The following is a 12,025-nucleotide window of genomic DNA, read 5'->3' on the forward strand; positions in this document are numbered from 1 at the left end:
ACTCCCACCAACAGTGAATCAGGGTTCCAAAATTATTTTATTTTACCAAAACCCACACCTGTTGCCATTGAGTCCGTTCCTCTTTCTAGTGACGCTGTAGACAGAACAGAACTGCCCTTCAGGTTACTTGAGCCTGTAAATTTTTATGGAAACGGACTTCTTAATCTTTCCCTATGGAGCAGCTGGTAGGTTCGAACCTCTAAACTCTTGGTTGGCAGTCTGATACTTTAACCACTGTGACACCAAGTTTCTTTTCTTTTATTAATGGCTGTCATTAAGTTAAATCAACAAAATACCAAAAGACAAAGTTGTAACCAGAGTCTTATTGTGTTGTTTCTTCATTATGCATTATCTTCTTGAAAGCCGTGAGGAGGGGTAGGCGGTGGAGGGTGGTTAATCACAGGCACAATTTGATGGGGTGGTGAAGGAAGCAGGAAGGATCTGGTGTGAAAAACAATGTATAAGATCTTCTTAGAAAAGGCAGTACTTTAAAAAAAAAAGATACTGAACCATATCTGCCAGCATTTCAACATTCACATTAAATCAATCACACCTATTTTGCTTCTCTATTCATTCTATTCCACATGTCCATGGTACTTAGGAACTCTCTAAGGAGTGCAGAAGGTTAAGAGTATCAGAAAACCAAGTCATCAGAAAGTTACAGGTGTATGCAGTTGAGTTGAGTGACAGACTCAAATACTTTAATCATTCTTCTAACTTTAATATTTATCAAATCAAAATTGTATATACCTGATTCTTAACCTTTTCCTAAATGCTCATTAAATTGCAGTCCTTTTCGATGTGTCATCAAGATCACAAACACTAGATTAGCCTGGTTGTGCAAGAGCCGTGTGAGACTGATGTGTTAACTGAATATAAAATGTGCTCACTCCTGTGAGTGATTCAGTTACTCGGTTCACTTTTCCTGTCTTCCCTTTGTAAACTTGTGAAGATAACCCAGTATTATTAAACTTCTCTGAGGGCCTGTCACCAGTTCTCAGAATCGTCTAAAGCTGTGTTTAACCGCACCATCACCACATAAAAGGAAGACGGATGGACAATCAGTACAAGAGCAGTCGCAATGTGACTCCTCTAATTAATGTCATACAGCAAAATGTGGATTGATGATTGAATGGAAAGCCGTTTGCTCTGTAAACTCCCATTCAAAGCATTTTTATTTTTTTTTTAAGAAAAGGAAAGTAGATTTTCAAGTATTCGCGGGAAAGAACCATTTTAAGAGGGAAACTCAACTCACAGGTTGATAGGTGCTGGGATGCTTAGATGTTGCTCACAGCAGCCTTCACACCCTGATGGGTGCCGGGATGCTTAGACATCGCTCACAGCAGCCTTCACACCCTGATGGGTGCCCGGGTGCTTAGACATCGCTCACAGCAGCCTCCTTCTTCGTTAGGGTGGTTCCCGAGTCCCCACGCTGGCTCATCACTCGGAAGGAAGGCGACAAAGCTCTGAAAATTTTGAGGAGCATCGCCAAGTGCAACGGGAAATACCTCTCCTCGAGCTACTCAGAGGTAATTTCATGTATTATTGAAGAATAGCTTTGGTGAAAGTGGGTGAAACCATTTATGGGACATCATTTTCTTAGAATTGTAAGTCTGTTATCAAACTTCTAAGTAAATTGTTTGCACATAGGCCTGTATAAAAGTGAAAAAAGACAGTGGGAAGAATGATAAAATGTGTGAAAGATGATTGTGAGGTTGTACTAGTGTTATAGTTGAGGTTAACTGATCATTTCACTTTGTATTTTCAGTAGATGCACCATTATTGAATTATTATATTTTGGGTTTTCTGCATTTTTAAATTAATCATTTATATGCAGGAGAAGGATGGGCAGTCTCCTCCCGTGTAATTAGCTACCTCTGAAAACCTGCTGGAGGGCCAGCTGTGGGTCGGTTCTGACACTACGGCACATAGCAACAACAACATCGTTGATAAGAGGAAGAGGACGGAGTGCTGACCGGAAACAACCGCAGACAGTGCAGGAGGAGCAATGATGACGGGGTGGGGAGTGTGATCTGTGTCATGAAGCAAACACGTGTGAGCGGTTGAACGGAAGACTGATCAACTTTACTCACATCATAACTTGATGGTGGTGCCGTGAGTTCAGCTCATTGTAACCCTGTGACCAACAGGTCTGAACCCTGTCCTACCCTGTACCATCTTCACGATCTCTGACACAGCTGAGCCAATTGCTGCAGTCACCATGTCAACCCACCTGCTTGAGGGTCTTCCTCTCTTTTGCCATCCCTCCACCTTCCCAAGTATGATGTCTCTTTGCAAGAAATAGCCTCTCCTCACAACATGCCCAACGTGTGTGACATGAAGTTTTAACATCTTTGCCTCCAAGAAGCATACTGGTTGCACCTTCTCCAAGAAATATCTGTTTGTTCTTTTGGCAGTCTATGGAATATTCAGTATTTATTCTCCAGTACCACAATTCAAAGGCATCATTTCCACTTCTGTGATCCTTATTCATTGTCTAGCCCTCAGGTGCATCGCAAATGACTGAAAAGACCATGTCCTGAATCAGGTGCACCTTACTCCTCAAACTGACATCGTTGCTCCTCAATATCTGAAGAGGTCCCTGACTGCAGACTTTCCCAGTGCAGTATATCTTCTGATCTCCTAACTGCTGATACCAAGTGTATTGATTGTGGATCTGAGTAAGATGAAGTTATTGACAGTTTCTATCTTTTCTCCATTTTTCATGATGCTGCCTAGCTGTCCTGTGGTGAGAATTTTTGTTTTCTTGATTTGGAGATGCTATCCATATTGAGGGAGTCGACTGCTTTTCCGGGCATATGTTTGTTATGTGCAGGTTTGCTCTGTCCCCGGGAGCAAGGCTAGTCAGACTGGGTCTAGGGTTTGAACCAGGAGGTGGCCTTAAGCCAAAAGGCAGCTGGGAGAGGAAGTGCCCATATTGTTCCTGGTTGGCTCCTCCCAGGGTCTTGGGAAGTTCTCCTTGCCAGAAGGAAGGAGCATGGTGGTGTGAGCACAGGAATCGTGGCAAGCTTTTGGAGTCGACTGCTTTTCCGGGCAGGTGTTTGTTATGTGTAGGTTTGCTCTGTCCCCAGGAGCGAGGCTAGCCAGCCTGGGCCTAGGGTTTGAACCAGGAGGCGGCCAATAGTAGTAATGGGTACCCATGGTGGACAGTGTTGGCTGGAGCTTCCCGACTAAATCAAGCCTGGAAGCAGGAGCGGCATCCACTTCTGAAATGGCTTGCCTCCGGAAAATCTATGTATGAACAGTGCTCAGGCCTTTCGTTCATAGGGTCGCTATGAGTCGTCTACGACTCGATGGCACCAAAAAACAACATCCATACTGAACGTTGTAGTCTTTGATCTTCTGCAGCAAAGACATCAAGTCCTCCTCACTTTCAGCAAGCAAGGTTGTATCATCTGCATAACGCAGATTATTGATGAATCTTCCTCCAATCCTGTTGCCACATTCCTCTTCATAGAGTCCAGTTTCTTGAATAATTTGCTCAGTATACAGATTGAATAGGTATGTGTAAAGGACACAACCTGACACACACTTTTCTTCATTTTAAACCATGTAGTGTTCCTTTCCTGTGCACAACAGACCCTTGGTCTAGGTCTAGGTTTCACAAGAGCACACTTAAGTTTCTGGGATTCCCCTTCTTCTCCATGTTAGCCATAACTTGTTATGATCCACACAGTCAAATGCTTTTGTGTTGCCAAGAAAAGCACAAATAGACATTCTTCTGATAGTCTTTGCTTTCAGCCAGGAACCATCTGTCATCAGCAGTGATATCCCTGGTGTTGCAGCTTCTTCTCAAGCCAGGCTAAACTTCTGGTAGTTCCTGTCAGTGTACTGGCCTAGCCATTTTTTAATGATCTTCAGCAGTATTTTTCTTGTATGTAATACTAATGATATTGTTCAATAATTTTCACATCCTATTGGGTCACCTTTCTTGGGAATGGGAACAAATACATATCTCTTCTAGTCAGTTGGCTAAGAAGCTGTCCTCCAAATTTCCTGGCATGCATTAGTGAGCATGTCCAGGGCTGCATCTGCCACTTGAAACATGTCAACTGGAATCCCATCAATTCTTGGGGCCTATTTTTCCTTTGTGCCTTCAGCACACCTTGAATTTACTCCTTTATTACCATTGGTTTTTGTTTGTTTGTTTGTTTCACTTTAAAGAATAGTACTTTATTGGATAAGTTTTATTCAGAGAAAAAAAACAAGCTTTAATCTATGGTGACTGCCAGATAATAGAGTGGAATGTAATTTTCTTAGTTTTCTGCACTGATACAAAAGCTTCTACCAAATGGAGAAAAGTCATAAAATTATATTGACAGAGAGAGCTGTTGTTCTTATGTGCGGTCAAGTCACCTGAGACTCATAGCAACCCTATGTACAAGAACTCTGAACCCTGCTCTATCTGGAGCTAATCTTACTGTCTCTGACACAGCTAGTCCCATCACCCCAGTCACTGAATCAATCCATCTCTTTGAGGATCTTCCTCTCCTGTGCTGTCCCTCCAGTCTCCCCAGCATAATGTCTCTCTCCAAGGACTAGTCCCTCTTTGAAACAAGACCAGAAGGAGCAGCTTGGTGTCACCCTCTCTAGAACAAACCTGTTTGTTCTCCTAACAGTACTCTATGCCAAAACGTTGCATATGATAACCATGTGATTCACGACACTAACCAAGAATATAAAATATATATATAAGGAATATAAAAACAAAATAAGGAATGCTTCACGAGCATGCGTGTCTTCCTTGCACAGGTGCCGTGCTAATCTTCTCTGTATCGTTCCAGTTCTATATATGTGCTGCTGAAGCGAGCACCACCATTTGTTCTTGATCAAATGGTACTTCCTGAAATATTTCCGGGTCAGCTATTCTTTTTGGTAGAGTGATTCTGTGTATTCCCTCCATCTTCTTTTGATGCTTCCTGGGTCATTCAAGATTTTGCTACTAGAAAAATCAGTATTGCAACTCAAGAGTTAAATTTGTTTTTCCATTCTTTCAGCTTGAGAAATGGCAAGTGAGTTCTTCCAATTTTATTCTCCAATTTTAGGTCTCTGCATATACCATTATAATTGTTTGTTTTGTCTTCTCAAGCTGCCCTTTGAAATTTTCTGTTTAGCTCTTGTACTTTAACATCTCTACCCTTTGTTTTGGCTTGTCATAACTTTATTTATCATAACTTATATTATTGGGCTTATCATAACTTGCATTAGCTTATGTTTGGCAAATTATATAAAAATAAAAATTTGGCTTCAGAAATACTTTTTATTATAGCTGGTAAATGCTTGAACAGCCTTTAGATTTACATGGTGTTGTAGTTAGGTGCCACGGAACTGACAATGACTCCTAGTAATTCTCTCATGGACTGCCAAAAGAACAAACAAATATGTCAGAAAGGGCAGAGTGCTCCTTGGAGGCAAAAGTGGTCAAGCTTCATCTCACATACTTGAGGCATGTTGCTAAGAGAAGCTATTCCTTGGAGAGGGACATCATGTTTGGAAAGGTGGAGGGTTGGCAAAAAAAGGAGGGCCCTTAACCAGGTGGATTGACACAGTGACTGTCACAATGGGCTCTAGTGTGTCAGGAAGTGTGAGGGTGACGCAGGACAGGACAGGGTTCAGATGTTGTTCATAGGGTCGCTGTGGTCATACTTATGTTGATGTACTCGGTTTAATAATAAGAACCTAGACATGTGATTAACAACAGATAGAAACTTTGCCTCATCTTATGCTGTCTTCACAGTCTCTACTGTGCTCAAGCCTGTGGCTGTCATGATGTGTCAGTTCATCTGGTGGGTGCTTTTCCTCTCTTACACGGACCCCTGGCCTTCCACAGCATGCTGTCTTTCCAACATCTAGTCCTTCTGACAACACGAAGTATGTGAGACCAAATATACTATATACCATATATACTATCCTTGCTTCTAAGGAGGCCTTGGCTCTTCTCCCTCCAGGGCATGTTTGATCGTTCCTGTGGTGGTCCAGGGTATGCACATTCGGTTGTTTGTTCCTGTGGTGGTCGGATATGCACATTCAGTTGTTTGTTCCTGTGGTGGTCGGATATGCACATTCGGTTGTTTGTTCCTGTGTTAGTCCAGGGTATGCACATTCGGTTGTTTGTTCCTGTGGTGGTTGGATATGCACATTCGGTTGTTTGTTCCTGTGTTAGTCCAGGGTATGCACATTCGGTTGTTTGTTCCTGTGTTAGTCCAGGGTATGCACATTTGGTTGGTTGTTCCTGTAGTGGTCTAGGGTATGCACATTTGGTTGGTTGTTCCTGTGACAGGCCAGGATATGCACACTCGGTTGTTTGTTCCTATGGTGGTCCAGGATATGCACATTCGGTAGTCTTTGCCAGCACATTTTCTTTATATTTGTCCAATTTTCACATGTATATGAAGCAATTGAAAATCCCATGACTTGAGTTAGCCACATACTAGTCTTTAAATCGACATTCTTGCTCTTTGGCAAGATGTGCTTTAAAGATTCCTTGGCAGTTCTGCACTGTCTGTCTAATGTAGTATGTCTGTTGACTCCTTGATTGTTGCTACCATGGATGTTGATAATACATACAAGGGAAAGGAAGTTATTGACCAGATTAATGTTCTTGCTGATGTTATTATGTGCCATTGAGTCTCCTGCGACTCATAATGACCATATGTACAACAGCCCTAAGTCCTGCTCTATCCCTTGCCAATCTTATTGTCTCTGACACGCCTATCCCCATTTCCCCAGTGACTGAATCATTCCATCTCATTGAGGGTCTTCCTCTCCTGCACTGTCACGCCACCCTCCCAAGCATGATGTCCCTCTCCATGGACTGATTCTGTCTTCCAACATGTCCAAAGTATGTCAGATGAAGATTCAGAATCCTTGCCTCCAAGGAGCAGCCTAGCTTCACCCTCTCCAGGATGAACCTGTTCATTCTCTTAGCAGTCCGTGGTATATTCAATACTCTTCTCCAGCACCACAGCTCAAAGGCATCAATTCTCCTTCTGTCATCCCTAGTCAATGTCCAGCTCTCTGATGCATAGCAAATGATTGCAAAGACCATGACCTGTATCAGGCACATCTTAGTCTCCAAACTGAAATCATTGCTCATCAGTACTTTGGAGAGGTCTCTGATAGTAGACTTTCCCAATGCAATTTGTCTTTTAACTCCCTGGTGGCTGGTACCAAGAGTGTTGCCTATAGAGCCAAGCAAACTGAAGCTGCTAACAATCTCAGTCTCTTCACCATCCATCATGATGCTGTCAGTCGACCCTGTGGTAAGAGTCTTTGTTTTCTTGATGTTGAGCTTCAATCTATATTGAAGGCTGCAGTCCTTGACCTTCTATAAAAAGAACCTCTTTTTTATTATAATAACCATTGTTGTTGTTGTGTGCCATAGAGTTGGAACTGACCCATAGCTAATTGTCCAGCAGACTTTCAGAGGCAGTTAATTACACGGGAGGAGACTGCCCATCCTTCTCCCATGGAGCAGCTGGTGGCCTCAAACCTGTGCCTTTAGCATTGTAGCTCAGCTCCTTGCTGCTAGGTCACCAGAGCTCCCTTAAAAGCCATTATTCTAAGTAAAATAATTAACCACATTTCTTAACATCATTTCACAAGTCTGTGTTTGCCATTCCCTGATTGTCCTGCAGGTTGTTTTGTTTTGTTTTACAGCTTATTTATTTCATCAAGCTCTTACTGAAATTTGTACGTTATGACTAGTTAGTGTTACTTCATCTGTCTATAAGTTCCTTTCATTTTCCTGGCATTTTTTGAGGGTGAAGAGATCAGTTTTGTCTGCTTTTTCCTGTGGACTTTCCCCACAGTCAAATTGTGAAGAAGGATGGATAACTGTCAGCCTCTCAGGTCCCCGGGCTTCCGTTTGTTAACCTGCCTGCTTATTGCTCAGTTCTGCCACTGAGAAGCTAGAAATCCAAGTACTAAGAACCATAGACTTTCTAAATATCTAAATACACCAATGACTTCTTCATCTAGGTATAGATTTCCCATGAGCACAATCAAATGTTCTGAGATTCCTATTCTTTTCAGTGTTAGACACAATTGTGATCCACACAGTCAAATGCCTTTGCATAGTTGATAAAACACAATAGACCTCTTTCTGGTCCTCTCTGCTTTCATCCAAAATCTATCTGACATCAGCAATGATATCCCTAGTGCCATGGCTTCTTTAAAACCACACTTGCATTTCTAGCAGCGCTAGTCATTTTTTTCTATAATCTTCAGCAAAATTTTGCTTGTGTGTGGTATCAGTGATCTTGTCCAGTAATTTCCACATTCTCTTGGATCACCTCTTTGGGGAATGGGAATAAATATGGAGCTCTTCCAGTCAGTTGGCCCAGTAGCTATCCTCCAGGTTACTTGGCACAACCTGGTGAGCACATTCAGGGCTGCATCTGTTTGTTAAAGTATGTGCCAAATGTGCTGTTTTCAAAGGAAAGTCTCAAATTCAGAACACAATGCACAAGAGGGGGATTAGGTAGAACTGGAGTGAACCAAAGCACAGGTGAGATTGTAAACACTAGGAAATCAACCGATGACAGAGAAGTTCATTCAGACACCCATGTGTCCTGGGGAAGTTTAACATGTGCATAGTGTAATTTTTTTTTAGGCACAGTTGCAGAAAATAAAGCCAGACTCTGTCAGCCAGTCTGCTGTGACTGGAGCTCTGGCCCAACTCCAGCATGACAGTGTCACTCTCCATCAGGAGAGCATTTCCAGTTAGCTCTAGACACTGGGATGTACCGGGAAAGGCCACTTCCTGTCACTGGTCACCAAGTAAAGCTCTTACATGCTCCAATAAAGGTGACAGTTTTCTAGGGCATCTGCATGACCTGACTTCTGACTTGTGCCTAGAACATTCCCTCCTCCTAGTCACCAGACAGTCGACTTTAGCTCGCCATGGTCACATGAGGGACTTCTCACATCACTGTGGTGAAGGACTCCTCTGTGGTGAAGGATGTGTTAGATGGGAGCCCAAGCTGAGATGTGCCCATTGCCCCAGAAGCTCAAAGTGTGTGTTTGTCCAAACAGAAGAGGAAAGTGCAGGGGTTTCTAAGTCCCCAAGCCTTCAGAGCAGTGGGCTTGTCTGCTGTCCTTGGTGTGATGAGGGGACAGCGGGTGTTTCACACGATGAAGTGGTCCCATCTGAGATCCATTGTTTTGTTGTTCCCAGATGGCACCCCCTTTGTGAGAGGACCAGACAGCCTGCCATGGAACTTGTGGTACTAGTATCTGTCTGTCCAAAAGCAAACCCAGCCCACTCCTGCCAAGTTGGTTGTGGCTCACAGCAGAGCTACAGGGCAGAGTAGTGCCACCCCCGAAGGGTGCCCAAGCCTGCAGGTCTCAAGGGACGGGACATCTGTCTCTGATGGGTTTGAACTGCTGATATTTTAGTTAACAGCCAAGTGCTTTAACCAGAGTGCCACTTCTCCGAGTTGCTGTTGTCGTTAAGTGCCATCGAGTTGACTACAACTCACAGCCACCCTACAAATGGCAGAGCAGAGCCTTGCCCTGTCCTGTGCCGCCCCACCTGGACGGAGCTCAGCCCTTTGGCATTGGCTAGGCTGTGTGACTTGCATTGACCAAGATCTCTAGTCACCACGTCAGTCCGTGGTGGTCAGCTCTTCTCCTCTTTCTCTGACCCTCCACTTTTCCCAGCATGATATCTTTTTCCAAGGACTGGTCCCTCTTTACATGTCCAACGTGTGTGAGACCAAGTTTCACCATGCTTAACTCTAAGGAGATTCTTGGTTACAGTTCCTCGAAGACAACTCTGTGTTTTGACAGCCCGTGGAATGTTCAGTACTCTTCCCCAACACCACAGTTCAAAGGTAACCGTTCTTCTTTAGTCTTCCTTATTCATTGTCCAACTTTCAAATGCATATGAAGCAGTAAGAAATACCCTGGCTTGGACGAGATGCACCTTTGTCTTTAAACGAATGTTATTTCTCTTCAGCAGGTCCCTGATAGCAGATCTCCCCAGTGCAACATGTCTCTGATTTCTTAACTATCGCCACTGTAAGTGTTGATGTGGATCCAAGTAAAATGAAATCATTGACAACTTCAGTTATTCCCCATTTACGATGATGTTACTTATTGGTCTACTGATGAGAATTTTTGTTTGCTTGATGTTGAGCTGTAAACTCTGTTGAAGGCTGTAATCCATCTAGTCTTTGATCTTCTTCAGTAAGTGTTTCAAGTCTTCTCCACTTTCTGCAAACAAGATTGTTCCCTCAGCATAACGCAGGTTGTTCGTGACTCTTCCTTGGACGCTATGAGTAACTGAACTTCTCTGTTTTGTTTTGTTTGTTGTTTAATGCCATCGAGTCGTAGACGACTCATAGCGACCCTATGAACGAACAGCCTGAGCACTGTTCGTACATAGAGTTTCCGGAGGCAAGCCATTTTGGAAGTGGGTGCCGCTCCTGCTTCCAGACTTGATTTAGTCGGGAAGCTCCAGCCAACACTGTCTACCATGGGTGCCCATTACCACGATTGGCACATCACTGTCACAGGCTTCAGCATCACAGCAACCTCGAGTTACCTTTGTACAGCAACGCACTGACCAGTGCTATACCACCTAGAAGAATGTTTGACAAGAAGACAATTTGAACCTGGCCGAGGGCCACAGATGACAATCACCCACCTTCGGCTTGATAGCACAGCTTCCTTCCACTAGGCCAACGTAGCTCTCTCTTGGTCGTCGTCATTGTACTTCTCTGCAGGCAACTGTATTTCCCAACCACAGGGTCAGGCTTGACCTCCTGAATTAAACAGACTGAAGAATCAGGAGGCAGAGGTATCAGTGTACAAGGTCAAGGGCTCTGATTTTCTTCCCCTTCACCACCAAGAACCGAACCAAACCAAACCTGTGCCACTGAGTCAGCTCCTTCCGGCAGCAGCCTTCAGGAGAAGGGGAGACTGCCCGTAGGGTTAATGACGACTTCGGGTCTACAGAAGCAGAGCTCCCTACGTTGTGCTGTATGTGTTGTGCCATTTCCATCAGCCTCACGGCAGATGGAATCGAACCCAGCTCCCTGGCATTGGCTGGGCCACGTGACTTGCTTTGACAAAGGTGAGGCAGTGGAGGCTTGAGAAGCTTTGGGGTGTTGGGCTTAAGCTCTGCAGTCTGGCTGTCGTCACAGGAAGAATATTCCAGGCTGGCCCACTGTTTGCAGGAAGAGCCTGGGAGATTTTTGCCCTGGACACTCTTAGTTCAGAGAGCTCTGTAGCCAATTCTCAAACCTATAAGCTGATGAAGTGCTTAGTGTTTCATGCCCGAGGCTGTTACACAGCGCTGTTCATCAGTTACCGGCTGCCACACCGAGCAGGCCTTGTCAGGGCCGTGAATGGGGGTTTAACTACGTAGACAGTAACTAAGGCAGCTCTTCTGGCTTTACGTATGCCGAGGAGCCTTCTCTCCTACCCTCAAACTCTGGTCTCGATATGCAGTGTGTTGTTACTGTTATGTGCCACTGAGTAAGGACCAACCCATAGCTGACTCTCCAGGAAGTTGTTGTTGTTGTTGTGTGCCGTTGAGTTGAGTACAACACATAGCAACCCTATGAACAAGGGATGTGAACCCTGTCCTATCCTGCTCCATCCTTACATTTCCTGACACACAAGAGCCCAACGCAGCTGTCACTGTGTCAATCAGTTCACATGATTGAGGGTCTTCCTCTCCTTCTCCGACCCTCCACCCTTCCCAGCATCATGTCCCTCTCCAAGGAATAGCCCCCCCTACCATGCCCAAAGTAAGTTAATAGAGGCAGCAAATTGCACAGGAAGAGATTGCCCATCTTTCTCCCACAGAGAAGCTGGTGGACTCAAACCCCGAGCCTTTGGATTGGCAGCCAAACTCCCTACCACTAAGCCATCAGAGTAGTGTGTGGGTACACTAATGAGAAAATAGTAGGTTACAACTACTATTTAGCTACTATTTATTTATCTTTAACTGCCCCACAAATTGCTGTCTGTCAGATACTCCTCTAAATCTGAA

At 44.2% G+C, this 12,025-nt stretch overlaps 1 protein-coding gene across 1 annotated transcript in view; it reads left to right on the forward strand.

Annotated features, from left to right (window-relative positions):
* Positions 1–12,025, forward strand: part of SLC22A3 (solute carrier family 22 (organic cation transporter), member 3) — a 132,698-nt gene that overhangs the window by 75,021 nt on the left and 45,652 nt on the right. The window contains exon 5 of the mRNA XM_006882821.1: positions 1,412–1,529. Coding sequence (XP_006882883.1) covers positions 1,412–1,529 — 118 coding nt within the window. The remainder of the gene's footprint in view (positions 1–1,411; positions 1,530–12,025) is intronic.

The sequence above is a fragment of the Elephantulus edwardii genome, unplaced genomic scaffold (assembly GCF_000299155.1).
Source record: "Elephantulus edwardii isolate Elephantulus edwardi_28Jun2011 unplaced genomic scaffold, EleEdw1.0 scaffold00024, whole genome shotgun sequence".
Classification (NCBI taxonomy): domain Eukaryota; kingdom Metazoa; phylum Chordata; class Mammalia; order Macroscelidea; family Macroscelididae; genus Elephantulus; species Elephantulus edwardii.